Genomic DNA, 20786 nt, shown 5'->3' with positions numbered 1-20786 from the left:
ACAGAGGGAAGGAGGCTGCAGGCCCAGCCCATGATGCAGCTGTTCCCCAGAGCCTGGGCCTGTCTGGAAGTGTGCCACCAGAGGGTGGGGTGACACCATTGGACCGTGAGTGGACTGCATTAGGGGTGGGCGGAATTTGCGGAATTAACCTTCGCAAATTATCGCGAGAATGTTTAAAATTATCGCAAACAAGCAGAAATATCGCGAAGATGCGGAAGGTTTTTTCCGGCATGTTCGCGAGATTTTCTGCATGGTTGCGGGTCGCCAACTTACCCATGTGGTTGCTTGCGGGCGCGGCCATCTTGTTTTGAGTTGTTCTCGCGGTGCATGATCGCGAGAAGAAAGACGTGATCGCGCGACGCATGACGTCACTGCGGGCGCGAACTGTCGCGAGACAGCGCAAATGGCTAAAAACAATACAACATCTCATGGAGAACGCGACCGGATCAAGAAAACTTGTCGGCGAACGCAGGGATTCAGGTAAGGCGATCGCGCGCGCGCGAGAATGTATCATTTTACAGCGCGAGCAAGAAACAAATTATCGCCAAGCTGCGGAAACCGGAATTTTTGACATTTTCGCGCTCTCCGCGGAACGCAAAAATGTCAAATTATCGCAATTTCCGCGAACGGAACGAAATTTTTGCCCAGGCCTAGACTGCATACCATGACATCACGGAGGCGAGGCAACTGCAGGGCCTGTTTCCTCAAAGGCAGGCCCTGTTCAGGCAAGTGAAGGTGGGGACTGGGCAGGAGCAGGGTAGCCCACTCAGGGGGTGCCATTCTCCTCCTTTAAGACAAGTACAGGGCAGGCTTTGAGCGCCAAGGCTGGTACATCGGTCCCCAGGGGACATGGTGACATAGTGGGGGGCATCCGGACAAGGGGAAGGAGGGTGCTTTCTGGTGCTGGGTGGGACTTAAGGGGGAAGGGCAGGTCCTTTCCCTTGTGGGTGGAGGAGCATGAAGCTCTAGTGCAGGTCGAACACCGGCATGAGTCCCAGGCTGTGAGGGTCGTGGCTCCTGACCCCCACTCCCCAACTTCCTCCATGGTTTTGATAGGGGCAGAGGTTTTTCAAGATGGGGGCACAGGGTGATGAATGTGGTGTCATATGCCTCCCCCTGGGTTTCCAGGGCAGGTAGGCCAGGGACAGTTTAGTGCCAACCAGGGGCCAGAGGTAGATGCGGAGGATTGGGTACATGCTGGTCAATCAGGAAGGTCTGGTACAGCCTGTCCACTCCGGCCCAAGGACAGGGCATCTGTCCTACAGGCGGCTCTGGGACGGCGATGGACCACAGTCAAGCGAGCAAAGGCCAGACAGATGTCTGCCTGGCAAGAATGCCGGAAGGCTCCTCCCAGAGGTCATAAGGGGTGGGTTTTGACTAATTTGAGGGGTAGTATTGGTGGTTTAGAGGAAGTAGCAACACGCTCAACGGCTGCTCTAAAGGAAAGAACTGCAGCGTTAGGACGGACGGTTTTGGCATGGGTCTTGGTCTTAAAGCCAGGTAAGGCAGAATACATGGTAACAGTGGGGGGTTGTATAGGTCGAGGTTTAGGCTGCGAGGTAAGATGCACAAGCACAGGGGGGGTACCAGGCTACGGCGGGATAAGTATCTCCAGGACCAACGTATGGGTATGGACGTAGTGGGGGACAAGGAGGAGGCGACGGCAGAACTGCTTATAAGGTCACAAGTCACAGGGACCAATGAAGGTTTGGAGGTTGAGGATGGGGACAAATACGAGAGAGTAAAGAGGTAGTGAATGGCATACATGGGGATTACCAAACCACTGGGGGCGCACTTAATGGCTGTGACTAATGAGCGTATTTAGAAAGGGGAATATGTAGAGCTATTTGAGTTGCTACATCGGGAGATACAGGCTATAGAGGGCTATAAGGAGAAGGATTATGAGTTGTCCTGTAGGCCCAGGGTACTAGTCAACACTGAAAATTGGACAGCAGATTTTCTAATATGCAAAAGAACCCAAGGTGTGGCAGTTGAGAGTTTTTGTGTTGGAGTGTTTGCGGGCAAACGGTACTTACAGGGTACAAAGCATTCCAGGAATACACAATTAAATTGCTGATGCTCTCTCTCTCAATTTCAGTGGATGAGGTTCCGTGGGTGCCCCCAGGGGTGGACGAGAGAAGACTGCAATGCCAGCTCACTTTTGGCCAGTAGGCGAGATCATGTGACGCAGCTGATCCTGGGTTCACTATCGGACTCAATGCGTAAAGCTTATCGACTGGTGTGTAAGGATATTTAGCAGTCGGGGGCAGTGCCCCAGGGGAGTCCGGATGGAGGTCCAGCTTGCAGGGATGATGTGGTAAATGTTATCATGTCTTTGATTGACAAGAGTTTGTTGGTGGTCACGATAGCCAGTAAGTTGGGGACCATAGCCTTTTTTGGAAAGCTGAAGTGGGGATATGAGCCATCTGTGGGAGAAATGGGGAGCACATCCTTGAAGGGTGGTCACGAGATGGGGGTGTGGAAGACAGGTTGAGGCGTGCCATCACACTGCGCATTTTGAAGCAAGTGGTTGCAATGCTCTCAAGGGTGTGTTGGGTTGCATGGTAGATGCTTCGTTTTACGGTCATCATGGTGTGGCTGTTTCTGGAGCTTTTTGCTTTACAGAAGTTGTTGGATCTGCGGCACACAAAGGGATATGTTGGTGTGAAGTCCGTATGCTGGAAGGGGGGGGTGCAGGTCTGGATACCAAAGTCCAAGACTATCAGTCAGGCAGGGGCATGTGTGTGACAGTTTGTCCATATGCTTGGTGGGTGATGTTGCGAAAGCAAGGTGGCGGAAAAGAAGAGATTTTTCCGCCCAAGAATGGTGTGCATTTTTCAGCTTCGTAGGAGTTGTGGGTTTTGTGGAGGGCTTTGGGTTTGGTGGGCTATGGTTCAAGGGATTTTGTGATGCATTCATTACAGATTGGAATAGCGATGGAGGCTGAAGGCAGGGGTTGGACAGCAGGGGAGATTATACAGTTGGGGTTGCAATCTGGTTGCTATCAGCGCTATTTGCAATTTGGGTGGATGTTGCAGAACATTCACTAGCATGAGTTTATTTTCTCCTGGGTTGCATTGTGGGCCCTCAAACAGGCCATAAAGAGGTTTGGATCTGCAGGCACTCTTTTGTGAAGTGGGCAGTATGGCATGCAGTGTCAAGAGAAGGAGGAAGTCAACTGGGTCTGCCGGATACGGCAGTACAGTTGAAGTGGTTTGGCAAAGGAAGCATGCGATGGCACGAGCGGTTGCCAAAATTGAATGATTTGATATGGGGAACCCCTGGCCCACACATTTTGTTGTTGTGATTAGGAGAAAATGACTTAGTCAAGATGAAAGGTTTGGCATCAGTAAATGCTATAAAAGAGGACTTATTGGAGATTAAGAAAGCATGGTCAGGCACGAATATAGTATTCAATGAGTTTATGCCACAGAGTATGTAGGAGAGCCAACAAACCAGGGACCATAGACAGAGCAAGTCAAAAAGGAAACAGATTTGGAAATTTTGTACGGTGCATGGGGTTTTGAACCACACCTACATTACGTACGAGGCAGTAAAGTTTTTCAGAGAAGACGGGATTAATTTATTGGTTTATAAGGTGGAGCTGTCGGATGCAAATAAAGAATGTTCGATCTGAGATGCTGCATTTGCCTGTGGGAATGAAGGTTTTTTTTGTTTTCCTAGTTGGGGGGCGGGGGGAGGGGACAGAAAAATTCTGGGATTTTCTAGGGTAGGTTCCTAGAGTTGAAAAGGTTTATAAAAGAAAGCATTAGCCAATGTTGAGATCCAGTTGAATTTGGGGGGGGGGGGGGGGGAGAGGAGTTATGGAATGAGAGGACAACAGTGATGGAAGCACGATGGATGGATGCGGGGATTTACCAGTGATGAGTATGTGATTGGATTTTGATTGGTTTGGAAGGGTTGCTAAGGGGAGAGGGGTTTGTGGATAGTTAATAAAATGTATAGCAAGGCCAATGTTATGATTAGCATGCATGGCGTAGAGGCAGGTTGATGGGGGCCATGTTGTGCACCTATTTCATTAAGGCAGCCTTTTCCACACTAGAATGTAGTCTGTAGTTATTGGGGACACCATCCCGCCCGATGACAAATACACACCTCGGACATTCCACTGTGATTCAACGTCAATGCACATTGTGGGGACTTAAATGTTTAAACTTACTTTCCTTCCACGAGAGGGAATATATAGGCACTGTCGTTTCACGACCACGCAGCTAAGGCACAGGGACATAATTATTTATTACTTTACTCCTACCATAGAAGAGAATATCAACAACTGGCCGTGGATGTTAGGCTGGAGCTCATGGACGCGCCTTGCAAGTATAGAATACATGTTCACCTTAACATAGAGGCATGTCTGAATTGCATGTCAGCATTAGGTCATGTTTAATAATACAGCTTTGCTAAAATAATGGTTTTGAAAGTCAGGACTCGAGGCTATCTAGCAAGTGCTCATTGACATTTCATACAATACACCGTATGGCTGGAGGTAATATGTTATGTCATAGCGTTTTATATAGTTCATTTTTACCATTACTTAGACCTCAAACGCTTTCTGGGTGGGCCTGTAAGCTGCCACCCTCTTATACATGGTTGTTAAAGTGTGTGTTTCGTATTGAGGGAAGAAATTTGATGTCGCCTGTGAAGTTAGGAGTTACGTTCTATTCAACAATTTTGTGGTAAATGTGTCGCTGTGCTTATACATGGAAGGAAGGTGTGGGGGAGAGTTGAATTCTCACGCACCATATTATATCTTATTTTGACTTTGTATTGCCACATTTATACCCCTATGTGGGGCGCTGATGCGCTTGCCTGGAAATTACTCCTTTTTTTCAGCTTGTTGATCAGGTGGGGTTATTTTAGCCTATGAGAAGTAACAGTAGATGTTGTAGCACCCAGGATAATTGGCTGCATGGCTAAACACTTATAAGGTCCTAAAGGCGAGACCTATTGGCTATGCCAATGCTTGTTTTAACGGAGTACAGGTTAGAGACTTTAACCAAACTGCCGTACTGGGAAGAGCAATCGCACAGGACATAAGCACTCCTGCTGCAATGTATACGTTTGTGAACTTATATATGAGCTGTCAGTGGATGCGTGCCCAATGTAAACTGTCTACGGCTACCCACAAAAAAGACGAAATTATATCTACCCACAATAGATTCTGACCTGCAAAACAAATATCTCAGAAACATTAGAAAGGAAAGCTGAACATGTCCTAGTTTGTGTTCCCCAACATTAGACATGAAGAGCGTATCTGGTCTTGCTGCTGCTAAAAACACTTGTACCTCACATCACCCTGAGTCAGCTCACCCACTAAACACCGGTGTGCGCGCCTTGCTGTCCATCGCCACGTACACCATAGATCATGGCCCTAAGAGCCCTGATGCTTCGCACCCGATTCCCTCATAATGCATAGAATCTTGTGGTCCTGAACTGGACATCACTCCTTTCTTTAGAGATGTACATCGCCCACTGTTCCCCTAAAGCGTCTCGCCCAGTGTATCCCTGAAGTGTAATGCACAGTTCTTCTCTGAGGAGCATTACTGGTGCAATCCAATAAAGTTATACTGGTCCATGAGGAATGTGCTGCTCCATTCCAGGTTTTTCTTTGAATTCTGGGAGCTTTAATCTTGTTTATTCCATTATAAAACTGGACCACAAGTCCCAGAATGCAAAGAAAAATCATGGACTGAAGCAGCATATCATGGCAGCTATGCTCGTGCTACTGTGGTGAAAATACACCGCTGACGTTACGTCACCCTGTGCCTGCTTAACTTTTTTTATGTGGGGCTGCTGGTCTGTATGCATGGATGCCTGCATGCATTCGGCGTGCATGGCTGTTTGTCTGTTGGAATCTGTGAAATTGAGTGCCCAAAGGCGTGTTGCTCTGTGTGCATAATGTATGCCTGTGCCAGACCTGCCAATTAAGGAACGATTTTCACCGTTTGGGGGGGGGAGGGTGGGGTCTTGAACAAGCGGTTCTTGGTTGATGGGTGTTGTGCAGATCACACAGGTTTAGCCACTTTAAATTCACCGCCCCCTCCCCCCCACCCACCCACCCCACAACAACAGAACAAAGCATTCTGAGGCTGTCGCCGATTTGCTTTGGAAGTTTCACACCCCGTAGGACAGGCCGTGTGGTTGATCGTGTGTTCACCGTGTGGTATCGGCTCTCTTACACAGGGACGAGATGAGAGCCGGCATCGTCTGGCACACGATGGCAACGTGCAAGTTGTAAAGTCTGCTTGTATAGATTGAAAAAACAGTTTTCAACATGCACTTGGAACTACGACACAACCTGCTTTAACCCTCTGAGCTAACTTACTGAAACACCACTGCGCGCGCTCTTCTTTCGACCAGCGTTTACTTCGAGTCTAATTCTGAAGTTGAGACGAGTGCATGAAATATCACAGCACAAAGCTTTCGCTTGCCTATTTTTAATAAATATGTATTGGCTTGGGATTCATATTTAAACAATCTACCCCCTTTTCTGCTCGGATAGGTAAGCAGGGAAACAAGCCACAGGACCGCCTCTATTTAGTAGCCAATGCGCCAGTAGTTAGTAAGTAGCCTTTAATTGAATTTAGTAAATAGTACTCACCAGACCTGCGTCAGGCTCAGACTCGACGAGTTTGAAATAAGCCACACCGGGCTCTCGGTTGTAGATTTCGAGAGCCTTGCCTACGATTAAGGCATCTCGGCTACTTGCAGGAATGTTCTGGAGGGACGCCGAGGTGGCTATCGAAGTCCCGCCGAGGACCAGCGTGAGTATGAGGCACAGCTCCATCCTGGTGGCTGCAGCGAGATACGCGACTGGACCAGTGGTCGAAGTGGGGAAAAAAAAGTAGGGGAACTGTGGGCGGAGCATCAGGGGGCGGGAATATTCCGAGGATTGGGTCAGTGGGCGGAGTCAGAGGTGTGGCTAGAAAGAGCAAAACATCCCAATTTTTAGTATGTTTGGCATTTCACTGACGAGTTACAGCTTATAATGTTATTTAATGCAACCAATAGATACACGTTTATTTGAGGTTTAATAGATGAGTTATTGACATTAAAATACATTTACAATTTGGGATACGTATTCAATCACAGAATGTCCCAAACGCATATAGGTGGAATCATAAGCCATTTGTGTCCGAGCCATGCAGTTTCTTTCATTAGCACTTCTCCCTTTTTCTAACCAATTCTGAACATAACATTTGGCTTTAGATTCGATGACAGGAAGCCCCACGTGTTGGGGAGCACTGTTGATGACATCATTCTGTGCCCCACGGTCAATGCAAAATTGTATTCATGTGTTTTTACATGCTTCAAGCAACATGCCATGAAGCCAGCATTAGATGCCTCTTAGTTTCCTGTTATTGTATCTAGACCTAGCACTATAAAACAACCCAGACCTGTTGGTTTTGCAGATGTTTTTAGCAGTATCAGATGAACGAGATACAACTATTTTATGAGTAGTTTGTGTATTTACCACTCAAGTTAGATAGCAATCAGAATTGCAAATGCATCAATTCTGAAATTATGAGACTCAGACATTGGTAGAGTCAAAAATAGGTAGTGGTCCTCCGATTATTTCAATCAGTAATTTTCTCCCCTACAGACTACTATCCTCTGCAATCACTATTAGACACCTTCCTCCTTTGTCTCTCCATTAGCACTGTAGGTGTCTAGGAATACCACCCACCAGAGACTGCATGAGAGAAGTTCAAACATGAATGGCAAAATATCCTAGTTTGCAAATGTTTTCCACATAATTATAACTCTGCCGTGTTTGCCACATAAAGCACCATCTGCTTCATAAGCTGATGGTTTTACCTAAAAATTTGTTTGTATCTCAAATGGATCAAAACAACGTGACTTGTGTTGCTGTGAAGTGGAGGGCCCTTTACAAAGGTTGACTGGTCATGTTCTCAGGGCTGCTATTAATGAGGCGAAAGCTTTGCAGAGACTGTTAGTATGTGTAAAATTTCAAAATGACAAAGTATCAGAAAATGTACCACATTAACCTGCAGTCTTTCATTGCTGCATAATTTAGTCAACACTGCAACATAATTTTGCCCTCCATTACTGCGTAATTGCAGCGGCCCAAAAGCAGGCAGCACATGTTAAAAGTGCTGGCTGCTTGAAGCAAAGAGACATCGTGAAGTTTGAGAACTTAGGGACATATTTACGGGAATGGTGGTGCAACGCATCAAGTTACTTTGCTGTGCTGCCCTGGCTCTCCGGGAGAGGGCAGAAATGCACCGTCTTTATCCAATACGGTGCATTCCTGCCCTTTCCAAGTGTGCTGGTGCCGTTTCGTCAGCCTAGCGCCAACGCAGGCACCCTTGCACCATGGTGCAAGGGTGCCTCCATTGCATGCAGCATTGTTTTTGTGCACAAAAGCAAACCTGAGAGGCTTTTTCCTCTTTGTATGTGTGCTGCACATATAGAAAGAGGAAAACAGGGAGAAATAAAGATTTCTCTCCTTGTTGTGCCTCCCTTGGGGAGGCGTAAGATTTTGAATCAGTCCCAGGTTTACAAGTCCTTGTAAATCTGGGAATGCATAAAAAACTTGAGAGTTGAGTGGGAACACCCACTGCAACGCCTCCCTTGTGCAGAGTAAGTCAAAGCAGCAATTTGCGCTGTGTTGCATTACTCCATATTTATGAAACCATTCAAAGCCAGGCAAAGTGGCTTTGCGTGGCTTCATAAATATGACTTGCAGATTTGTGACGTGCATTTACCACGTTCCATGGTGCAAGCATGACGCAAGGCCCTTGTAAACATGCCCCTTAGTCTGGTGTGCATGCAAATCCTGCATTGCCAATCCCTGGTGAGTTGCATTAATACTGCTGGAACAAGGCCAATGGAGGCACCTATGTGTGAGGCGGACTGGCCTCAAGGGTCCTGTGACCTCAGTGACAAAGTCACTGCTGTTCTAGGGTGTGCTGCTTCGTAGGCCTACTCGCAAGACTGTAGGTGAACTTCAGTATGGATTGTGATGGACAGGCCTTCAAGGTTAACCCACACTGGCCACCGGTAGGGTCCACTTGCTGGTGCTTAGAGACCAGGGCTTCTATGGTCTAGTATGGCCTTCTAAGGTCTAGTAGGGGAATGTGCTCCCTCAGGAGAGTGGTCTGGTGGACTGGTCATGAAGCCCGATTCCCCAGTTCCAGATTTGGTAGCTCTGGCCGTAGTGCCACATCCTATCCTCCCTGAGCACCCTTCTGTCCCACTGAGAGATACTTGCACTGCCTTCAGCTACAACCCAATTCTGCCCCATTATAAACACCTGGCTGTGACTCAATTCAAATTACGCACTGCCTGAAAAAAGTAACAACATCCTGGAAAAAGCAAACACTCATAGGCACAGGAAGATTATGTAAAGCGTGCGAAATAAGCAGGAACAACATGGCTACTTTAGTTTTTACACTCCTTGTTTAGAAATCAATGAGTGTTTTTAGCCTCAAACGTTGAGGACATGAAAACGGTGCTCTTAGTGTACACAGGTAAGCCTTTGGTGTACTCGTGGACAGCAAGGAAGGGCATAAGCAGGGCTCAGAAGATTAAGGGATTCTTGAGGAAAATCTGATCTGACTCACAGAAACCCACAGGGCTCCTCCACATTCATGTCAGCCAGCAAGCTGCTCAAACATCGACATTATGTATTCAAGTGTCCTGCTAACTATACCTTTTGAACTGTCTGGCTTGCTAACTCTCCTACCCACAAAAAACTTGAAAGAGCTCTTGAGGGTAAAAGGCAAAATTATATTTTCATTCGGGAAGTGAAGGATACATCCAACTTTATTTTTTGTGGTGACACAATCGTACATTAGTTAGGCTGTAATGCATTGCTAAAACAAAATCACAAACCTAAGAGGTCCCAAGGGCAAGACCTATTGGCTTTGCCAATGCTTGTTTAGATATCTCATTTACTAAATGGGGCACTTTTACTTTGGTGCCAGACAGGGCCAAACTGGGAACCCAAAGCAGCCCTGGGAAATTTGTGTCCATCCCCTGCACAGTGTGATGCATGTGAACGCAGCAAGCAAGCCTGATGACTGCACAAGGGACACGGGGAGAGGGTGTTCTCTCCCCTAGAAAATTTTGGAAAAAATTACATAAATGGTGCATTCTACAACACATTGTATTATGTATTCCATTGTATTAGCTTTTAGAGAACAGTAAATGATGACCTTACGGTGCACCAGGATACGACAATCTTGTTGGGGCCCTTCAAGGATTCCCTCACTATCACCCTCCAACAGCGCCCCTCATCTCTCCACTGCCCTTCTCTCACATGTATTTAAATTGTTTGATAGTGCCTCTCATACCAGTGAGGGACTTGGAGCACTTTACATCATGCACACATACAGAGACAATTAATCATACGTGTGTAAATCAATGTTTAGAAAATGTTTACAACACAAAAAGGGCTACAAGGTGTTAGGATTCACATGCCATCAATTCTGGTTGGCATTTTTTTAAGATCTGGAACACAACCCGAGGTTTCAAAATGTAACACAGTAGTTGGATTTTCTAAAAAGAATGTATTTCTTCCCAAACAAACCAATTTTAGCAGTATTAGGATAATGAATGACTGGGGAAAAACATAACTTCCAAACCCTCACCATGCAGTGTGCATGTAGCTCTCTGTGACAAAAGCAGTAACCCACTGAGCTTTGCCCATTAAATACAGTTCTGTGATTTGTATGGTACAGGTTCTTTGCAGCGGGCATTTTAACCCTCTTTGCTACAATGGATGGGTCAAAACTGGCAATAGACAATACTCCAATCTCTCTCCAACAGGAAGATCAACCACCAGAGATATAAATCTTGACTCTTTTATTGTTGCCTGAAATCTGCTGGGCTTACAAGGAATCCTGCAGTGATTTTTGCGTTTTTGAGAGTGAGAAGTGAGTCATTGTGCTGGACAGCCCTGCGGGTTTTGTTACTGGGGGTCGATTTTGCAGCCTCCAGTAATAAAACCAGATGCCCAGTACACCAGCCCGGCCTTGGAGCCAGGGCTTATTTGTTTTCACAGTCAGACCCTGGATGGGGCTCACAAGGGGCTCTGGTGCTCGGGTGTCACAGAAATGGACACCTCGGGCTGCTTTTATGTTATATCCTTGGAAAAGGGTAAACAGTATTTTCAAAAAGACCACATCCCTGAACATAGACAGAGAAGCAGTACACATTTTATAAAATATAATACGGAAAACAGCAGATAAGACATTAAACATTTTCCACATTTATTTTTAAAACGCGCCAAGGTTTGAGCACAGTCTGCCACGAATTCCAGTCCTCTTCCTTTCCGTGTGGTATTGTCAGTCTGGGTGCAGGGCCGGCTTTAGAGCTGGTGGCGCCCTGTGCGACAATGTTTGTTGGCGCCCCCCCAATGACCACCTCCACCACGGATTCTCTCACTAGCACCCTTTAACAGTGACCAAGTCTCCATAACCACAGTCTCTCAGATGCATTGAATTAGTTATATAGCGCCAATCATACCAGTGTAGGGTGTCCAAGCACTTTGCATCACACACACATTACACAGAGACAATCAATCATACGTGTGTAAATCAGTGTATAGGAAATGTTACATAACCCAAAGGACTAAAAGTGTAGGAGTCACATGTCATCCATACTAGTATAGTTTAAGAGTTCTTGGTGTGGAGAAGCACAAACTCGGAGTCGAACAAGAAACAGCATAGTTGGGAGTTTTCTTTAATAACAATCGATTTCTAGCCATCTTTTTGCAACATTAATCAATGTTCTAATAATGTATACTTTGCAGTGTGTATGCAGTGCAGTTCTAGGATGAAAGTTAGTAGCTCACTATTCTATATTAGGACTTTAAGTTATAAATTGCAAGTAACAAAAAAGATGTCTCTTTTGAAAGCAGTAACCTGCTGATCTGTTTACATCATACCCACTCTGTAATCTACTTGGTACACGTTCTTTGCAGCAGGCATATTAACCCTCTGCACTAACTTCACCGAAGTCAAAACCTCAACTATACAAAATGCTCATCTCTCTCCAGGAAGATAATTAATCACACGAGTTTTATTGACATTTATGCAAGGCCTGGTAATTGTGGAGGAAAGAAACGCTGCAGCAGGTGCTTCAAAAGCACAACTTTCAAACACGGTGCCCCCAGGAAGCCAGCACCCAGTGAGTGGATCGCACCGCCCTAAAACCGGCCCTGTCTGGGTGAGCTCGAAAATAAAGGGCAGATGAGGTCAAGGGCGGGGCCGCCAATGCGTCCTAATGTGTCCATTGTATTGGTCACAGTGGGGGCAGGTGGGTGGCCTCCTCACTAAATGAGGTGTAAATCACCGCACAGCCGGGCCCATCAGAGGTAGCTGGGTTTTTGTGCCGATTGATTGCTCCTCCAGTGCACCACGGCTCCTACAGTGTTGCTGGACAGGTCCCTGCCCACAGATACAGTGGGGAAGGGGGAGGGGGTCCTGTCAACTGCAGAGGCCTTCCTCGCTATGCAGCACACCGGCCTGGATGATGCTGTAGTATTTCTTGTAAGCTCAGAGCATTCCTGCCGTCCCGGGACGCATTTTTGAAACGAAGAAGTAGGGGAACGGACTTCGTTAAATTAAATAAGTAGGGGCACGCCGTGCCCCTCCGTTCCCGCCCACTTCGACCACTGGACTGGACTGGATATGCGCCTCCGCCGTGCAGAAAGCCCCTTATATAGCCAGCTGTTTCAGCTCCCCTCGCAATGTCCCCTGGAGGCCTCACGTCAAAGACCACGTGCCGTTCAGAAAACCTAGAGTTAACGTGTTTTAAATACTTCGAATTAAGACACAGGCAGGAAAGAACAAGTCAAGCAAAGTGCCCTACGGGCAAAGCACAGGTTTTTTTTTTGTAATATAAAATCGGAAATTCCTTGCAAAGTAGGTTGGATGTCTTGGAAAAAAGCATTACGTAGTTGAAATGTTTCTCTGCGTCCCCCTAATGAAAAGAGGTAGTGTGGCCGCTGTTGTAGGGTTATATTTATTTGCCAGATAATTATTACACCAAGAGAGCGCCGGGCAGACTGCTCCGATCGCTCGGATCTCCGCGCGCATTTTCGCGCATGCGCAGTAGCGTCCAAAATGGCCGCTCCACGCAATTGCGTGAATCCGTAGTGCGCGTCAACTAGACCGCGGCACTACATATCTCCCCCTTTTATAACACACAAAAACTATGTACATTTCACTTAAAGTTCACTCCAGTTCATAGTCTTTAAACTTGGATGGTCTCACCACCGCTCTGCCAGCTCGGATGCATCTTACCGGGGTGGAGTATCCTTCTCGACCTCTTTCTTCGACTGGGCTCCCCCTTCTTTCCTCTTGGGTACCTTTTCTTTCTCTGTCTCCATTCTCGCCCACTTCCCTTGTCCTTTCCTCCGTTGTTGGTCCTTCTCGTACCTTCCTCTCACTGTTACGGTCGTCAGGATCACTCTCTCCCTTCTCCCCTTGAGGAGCTTCTCCTTCGTCTTTCGTGTCCTCTGGTTGCGTCATTCCTTCGTTGTCTTCGCGGGGCCACTGTAGGATTTTGTTGCATTTGCCCATTCGGTCTTGGGACCACACATTGCCATCACTGAGCAATGCCGCTCGGTCGTACACCTCTTCCACTCTTAGGGGTGGAGAATATTTGCTATCTCCCTTTCTCTTGGGTACTGCTAACTTGACTCTGACCCACTCTCCTTTTTCGAAGGCTGTAGCTCTCACGTTTTTCCTGCGGTTTTAATGTTCTGTGTAGATCCTCTGTGCTTTCTCCAGGTTGTGTTGCACCACTGCTGGAGACCATTTGCTCGTGATTGTCTTCTCTTTCCATGCGACATTGTCCTTGGTGAAGGGTTGTCTTCCTCGTAGAATTTGAAACGGACTGTACCCCGTGCTAGTAGGAGTGATGCGGTAGGCCCACACCGTGTTTTGTATTTCCTTTTCCCAGTCTTCGCCCCTGGAGATGGCTGCCTGTATAGAGCCCATTATCACCCTGTTGAACCTTTCTACTTGACCGTTGCTGGCAGGGTGATATACCGACGTGTGTTTGAGCATAATGCCATTTCTCTCTGCAAATCTGACCCATTTGTCTGAAGTAAATTGGGTCCGTTATCACTAATTATGGCTCTGGGGATGCCTTCTCTGAGAAAGACTGTTGTGAGAAATCGAAGTATTGTGTCAGTGTCCATCTCCTCTTGAATGTGTACCTCTGGCCACTTTGAGTATTTGTCCACTATAACACACATGTACTTTGGAATTCCCTGGTTGTCTAGTACTGGTCCAAGGATGTCCACCGCCACTTCTTCCCAGGGATTATTGGGGTTCGTGAACTTCCCTAGAGAGGGTCTCATAGGTTTCAGAATTTTGTCTGCTCCTTGGCATTGCTCACAGTCTCTTACGTGTCTCTCCACTTGTAGATCTATTCCTGGCCACCAATACGTTTGTTTGGTTCTCGCTTTAGTCTTCACGATTCTCAGGTGCCCTTCATGTAATATTGTCAATAGATATGGTATTACTTTCGCTGGTGGGACCACTCTGTCCCCCCTGTACACAAACACTCCGTCATCTCCCACCGACAACTCATCTGTTGTTTCTTCTCGGGCCACCATTGAACTACGCATTTCTTGAGTTCTACCAGGTCTCTATCTGCCTCATATGCATCCCTCCATTCTTGTATACTTATTGACCGTTCTGGATCTTCTGTCAAGGCTACCATCACATCGTCTTCTTCCGTGCTGTTGGTGGCACTTTCCATTGCCGATGCTCTGCTGAGATAGTCTGCTATCTTGTTTCGTGAGCCCAGTATGTATTCCACATCATAACGATATTCCAAGAGTTTCAGTGTCATTTTCGCTATGCAGGGTGTCGCGCTGGCATGTCCACTTGACGTTAGTACCTTCACTAATGGTTTGTGGTCCGTTTTCAGTAGGAATCTCGTGCCCCACAAGAACTGGCGATACTTCCCCATGGCCCAAACTACAGCCAACATTTCTTTCTCTATCACGCTGAACTTTTGTTCGAAATTCGTTAGTGACCTGGACGCAAAACTAATCGTCTCCTTCATGCCATCTTGTCTCTCTTGCATAAGCACTGCTCCTAGCCCTTTTTCGCTGGAGTCCGTCATCAGTATCGATTTTCCTAGGGGGTCGAACCCTTGTAGCGGGATAGCTTGGCTGATTTCTCTTTTTACGGTGTCGAACTCTTCTTGTGTCTCTTCCGTCCATATGAATGCTGTTTTCTCTCTCGTGAGCTGCCTCATGTGGTGCGTTTTCATAGCAAAGTGCTGGACGAACTTACTGTAGTATTCTGCCATCCCTAGGAAGGATCTCACTTCTTCCTTGGTGGCGGGTGGAGGAGCATCACAGATGGCTGTTACGTTCGCCTTTTTTGGTGTTATTCCCTGTTCTCCGATCTCATGCCCCAGGTAGGTGACTGATGACATGCCAAAGCGGCATTTCTCCCACTCAGCTGTTAGTCCGTTCTTCTCCAATATCCTAAGTACCTCATTCAGCTTCTCGTCGTGGTCTTCCTGTTCCTTGCCCATCACTAGGATGTCATCTTGGAAGTATTGTACTCCCTCTATGTCTCGGAACAGACGGGCCATTAGTTTTTGAAAAACTGCTGCTGCTGAGGCCAGACCAAAGGGCATGCGACAGAACTGATAGCATCCGAATGGTGTTATGAAGGACATCAGTTTCTTACTCGTGGGGTGCAGGACTACCTGGTGATACGCCGACTTGAGATCAATGGTGGAGAACCACTTCACTCCTTTTGTCCGTGCCAGCATTTCCTCTATGCGCGGTAGAGGGAACTTCTCCACCACAAATCATTTATTAAGTTCTCTGAGGTCCACACATAAGCGCACCTTGCCCGTCGGTTTCATGGCCACCACCAATGGCGCCAACCATTCCGCGCTGTCGATGGGTTCAATAATCCCTTCTTCCTCCAGTCGGTGTAGCTCCTGTTGCACCGCCTTTCTCACTGCGATCGGTATGTTTCTCACTTTGTGTGTCACCGGGTGGGCATTCTCCTTGAGCACAATTTTGTGGGTGAATTTTCCCAATTTCCCTATCTTATCTCCAAATATTTTCAGGTGTTCGCTTCGCATTCCTTCTGACTCAAACCATTTTCCTTCCGACGTTGCTAACACTTGGGTGTCTCCTCCCGGATTCAGTTGCATTCCCAATTCTCCTTGGTCCATCCACCCTAGGACCGAGGGTCCTTTCTCTGCGACGTACAATTTGCACTGGGCGCTGCGTTCTTTGAATTGAAAGAGCAGTCTTCGGAACCCTACCATTGGGATAGATTCCCCTGTGTATGTGACCGGTCGTATGTCGGGAGGTTCCAGATGTGGGCCTACTATAGGTTCAAATTTCGTATTCCACACGGACCTTTGGACAATTGTGTATGGGGACCCTGAATCCGACACTATCGTGATTTCCACTCCTCCTATGCGCATGTCGCACTGGGGTTTGCGAGACCGTCCGCAGTCAATGCCTAGCACTTGGTCTTCCACGCAAAGGACGTCGTCGTCTTCCTCTTGATCTTCTTCTTCCTCTCCTTGGTCTTGTGCCACGTACTTCACGGTGCGATGTTTCCACTTCCTTCGGCAAACCTTCTCGTAGTGACCTATCAGGCCGCAGAACGCACACTTTGCTCTGAAAGCGGGACATCGTTTGTCCTGTTCTGCATGGTTCGGGCTACCACACCGGTAGCACTTTGACGTGCCTTCTTTGTCTTGTTTCCACGTTTGTCCTGATTTTCCTTTCACTTTTTGCGTTCCCTTGTACTCTCCTGGCGCCGGTTTTCCTCTTCCATATTGGTCGGCGTCTTATACTTTGTTTATCGTTGGTCTCGGGACTTGTTCTCTCTTCGCTGTGTCTGCGCATCGCTTGGACAGTTCAGCCCTTTTCACCATGGCTATCACTTCTTTTAGCGTCGCATCTCCATTTGCCCACAATTTATCCTGCACCGTCTTGTTTGTTGTGTGCATTACTATTTGGTCTTTTATAAATTCGTCGTGCAGGGCTCCGAATTTACACGTTATCGCTAGCTTCCTTAATGCCGCGACGCAGTCGTCTATCGTTTCCCCCGCTTCTTGTTTCCTCTGCTGGAAATTGTAGCGGTCGATGGACGTGCACACGGCGGGGCGGTAGTGGTTGTCCAAGTCTTCAATGGCGTGTTTGAACACATCATCGTCTGCTGGTGGTCGGGTGGCCGGTACTAAATTTTGGAATACTCGTATGCCTTCTGGTCCTAGCTTATGTAAGAGTATCCTCTTCCTCCGGCTGCTGGAAAACGCCTCCTCATTCTCGTCCTCCAATGCTTCGAGGTAATTTTTTAAATATTCTCTCCAGTCCTCCCATTTCATTTGAGGCTCCCCGGGTCTTGGCAGGAACGGGATCGGTGTCGTGAGCGCTGACGCCTGTGCGCACATTTCGGCGTGCTCCCTGTTCTCTCCTGCCTGGTTCCTAGGACTGCCTGGCGCTTCCGTCCCTTCTTCTCCTCTTCAGGTCGTCCGGGCCTCTTCCGTGCCCTCTGCGCTGTTCCTCCCTGATTCCGCCAGGGCCTCCACTATGTCTCGCTCCGGTCTGCTTCCTTATGCTTCCGTGCGACTGGCCGGCACATTTGCTTTCCTCGTGCCTCCCTCTAGCTTCCGTCTGTCGCTGCCGCGCTCTCTCGTGGTGTCCCTAGTGCCCCTCTTGTGGCCTTCTGGTGCACTTACTACAGTAGGGCTGTGCCTAGCCGCCACCTCCGGTTTTCCTGCTGGTGGGGGTCTCTCCTTTTCTGGGTGTGTCCTTCAGGGTTGACTGATCCCACCCTCGTCGCCACTGAAATGTTTCTCTGCATCCCCCCAATGAAGAGAGGTAGTCTGGCCGCTGTTGTAGGGTTATATTTATTTGCCAGATAATTATTACACCAAGAGAGCGCCGGGCAGACTGCTCCGATCGCTCGGATCTCCGCGCGCGTTTTCACGCATGCGCAGTAGTGTCCAAAATGGCTGCTCCACGTAATTGCGTGAATCCATAGTGCGCGTCAACTAGACCGCGACACTACAGTAGTGTTGGCACAGTTTCACGCAGCATACTTGTAGCCGCAGCTGTCTGTTGAAGAAAAATATATTTTGCGAGACCTGCAGTCTATTTTCTGGTTTACCCGGGGTGAAGAAACAGATCTGTTGTGCAGGACACATTCCTCCTCAGAGTGGACGATGGTGCCTCTCGCATCTTTTCCTGCTGAGTGTAGCTATCTTTAAGGTTTGTTACAGTGGAACCCTCCATGTCATTATAATGTGTATTCAGTGATTCGTTTTTGCGTAGTTGCAGAAAGTGGTAACCGGCACTCATTTTTTGAGGATTGGGGCTTATTTTCTATAATCAGACTGTGACCTAGAGGAATAGAGAGAAAGTCAAAAAGGGGGGAAAACGAGAAATAGAAAGATAAGACAAAAGAAGGACAAAGAGAAATACATTTGAGAATAAAATTACTCTAGGAATGAGATAAAAAGACAGTAAGTGTAGGCTGGTGGGAGAATGAGACAAGTAGTGAAACCAAGAATCGTCAGCCTTGGGGTTTAGTAACCTCTAAATATTGTTGCACCATTGGTGGTTCCTAAGAATTTTTTTTGAACTGCTTTGAACTTTCAATGCTTCTTTGCAGGTGACTACAAGGTGGTTCTCAAAATGTAGGGTGCCCTGCTAATGTTAGTGTAGTGTGTCATGTTTAAGAAAAGTACACCTGCATCCCTTTCTTCCTTCCTGCCTTCCCTGCTCGTTTCCTGGTATGTTACCCCCTTTTCCCTTCCATTTCTCCTTGATTCCTTCCTTCCTCTTTCACTCCTTAAATTCCTTACTTTCATCCACCACTGCAGATCATAACTTGTTAACATCCCTGAACAGCGCTTAAGCACCAAAGATGATGTCTTGAGGTAGTTTTCTTCTTTTCTTAAGGGCTGCAGCCAATAATTGACATGTAATGGGCCCCTTTCTCGTCCCTCCCATGTTTGTTGTGGTATTCTGCAAGCAGCAGTCCTTGCTCCCTCACCTTTTAATCTATGTGCGGAACCTCTACGTTTCATAATGGATGACCTTAGCATTGAGTCCCAACAATACACATTGACTGTGACTTCAAATTCCCATCATACTGGAAAAAACAGAGTTATCAATAGCTCAACACTTCCTCAGTCTGAATCCTGTGAAGACACAGATTATTCTGATTGGCTCATAATTCAAAATTGTCTGACCTCAATTACCACGCTGGGCATCGCCCTTAAGCTTGTAAAGTGTGCCCTACCTCTCCGCTCCACCCAAGCTAGTGAGTTCAGATTTGATCTTTCCATCCCTGACCAGGCCAAGGTTCAATACCATTTCAGGCTAATCAAAAATATTAAATCGTTGAACCCTGCTGCTGATGGTACAGTGGGCTCGCCTGGCTCAAATAAGGAAACCCTTTCACTTGGCATGATAAGGTAGATAGTCTGTTTTTTTTTAAGGGATCCTTTAGGTGTGTGTGTGTGTTGTGAAACACTCATCATTTGCTTCCCTGAGTTGGCCTCAGTAATTAGTCTTTCTTTTTGGGGGAACCTTCACATTGGATGTGGGAACATGTGTGTGTTAGTGTAGCATGTGTCTGTGTTTGTGTGTGAGTTTGTTTGTGTGTGTGTGTGTGCGTGGATGTGTATGTTTGCTCATGTGTATTTTTTCTTGCTAACGGAGTCAAGGAAGAGATGACCCCTGAACCCTGGTCCTGTCACCTGACCCTTTTTCTGCCCATTGGTCCGTAATGCCACCAATGCTGAGTACATTTGAGGAAAGTACTCACCCCATCTATGTTCAGCCCCTGAAGGCAAGGCAAGGATGTCTTTGGTTAGCTGGGGTAAACAGTCTCTCACCTGTTCCACAAAGTGTCTACTCTATGATGAGTACTTCAACTGGCAGAGTCGCTTTAGTCTTTCATTTTCTTGGCTCTGGCTTGGCTACCACTAGCTTGCCCTACAGTTGTACTGCACAGAATACCTTTTCCCTAGGCAGGCCACTGGTAGGTAGTCAGAATCAGCTTATTTTCTTTTGTTTTAGGATTCTGTTTTCCTTTGCTTTTAGGGGCTTTTTACTGAAGCCCTTCCAAGGTGGAGTGTAGGATGCCCAGTGCAGTTGGCTCTTTGTTGCATATGTTGACTCTTTAATTAAGAGGTGTAAGGGTCATTAGACAGGTATGGGACTATCCGATTCTTTCATAGAGTTAATCCAAGGCTATTAAGAATACCTGAACATGACAAGATTCTAAAGTTAATAACCATGTTGATTTATTCATAAATGTGGTACCATTACAGAAAGAAAAGGTAGTTAATTAATACATTAAGCAAACCGAAATAAGGTCTGCCTCCAGATAAATACTTCCTAAAGCATGCTATTGGTTAAAGCTGCAAGCAATTAATTAAGAAAATAAAATCAATTGTTATGAAACATAAGAATGCAATGGTTTCTTAAACTACCAGCAGAGTTCAGTAAGGTGTCATTGATATTGTTATAGTATTAACATCCTTCCTTCCGGAAAGCAGAACAGATGATACATTTTATAAACAGAGGCCATTGCTGAGGTGATATTTTCATTGAATTTCTGAAATAGAGAAAGACACATGCACATGGTAAACGTGTAGCTTGCAAATGGAAAATGTGCGGCCAGTTATGGAAACTGAAGCATGCCAAAATTAATCATTATTTTCTAGCAAATTAAAACTCGTCTACACATGCCACCACTTCTTCCTTTAATCCAATTACA

The 20786-nt window shown here is 46.8% G+C and overlaps 1 protein-coding gene across 2 annotated transcripts in view; it reads right to left on the bottom strand.

Moving 5' to 3' along the window:
* Positions 1–6850, bottom strand: part of LOC146796223 (cathelicidin-1-like) — a 49451-nt gene extending 42601 nt beyond the window's left edge. For both annotated transcript variants that reach the window (XM_085628729.1, XM_085628730.1), the window contains exon 1: positions 6623–6850. In XM_085628729.1, coding sequence (XP_085484855.1) covers positions 6623–6808 — 186 coding nt within the window. In that variant the 5' untranslated portion in view covers positions 6809–6850. The remainder of the gene's footprint in view (positions 1–6622) is intronic.
* Between the last annotated feature and the right edge of the window lie 13936 nt (positions 6851–20786).

This window comes from Triturus cristatus, chromosome 10 (assembly GCF_964204655.1).
Source record: "Triturus cristatus chromosome 10, aTriCri1.1, whole genome shotgun sequence".
NCBI classification, from domain to species: Eukaryota; Metazoa; Chordata; class Amphibia; order Caudata; family Salamandridae; genus Triturus; species Triturus cristatus.
The sequence above is the reverse complement of the archived record's forward strand: the minus strand, read 5'-3'. Positions and strand labels throughout refer to the sequence as shown.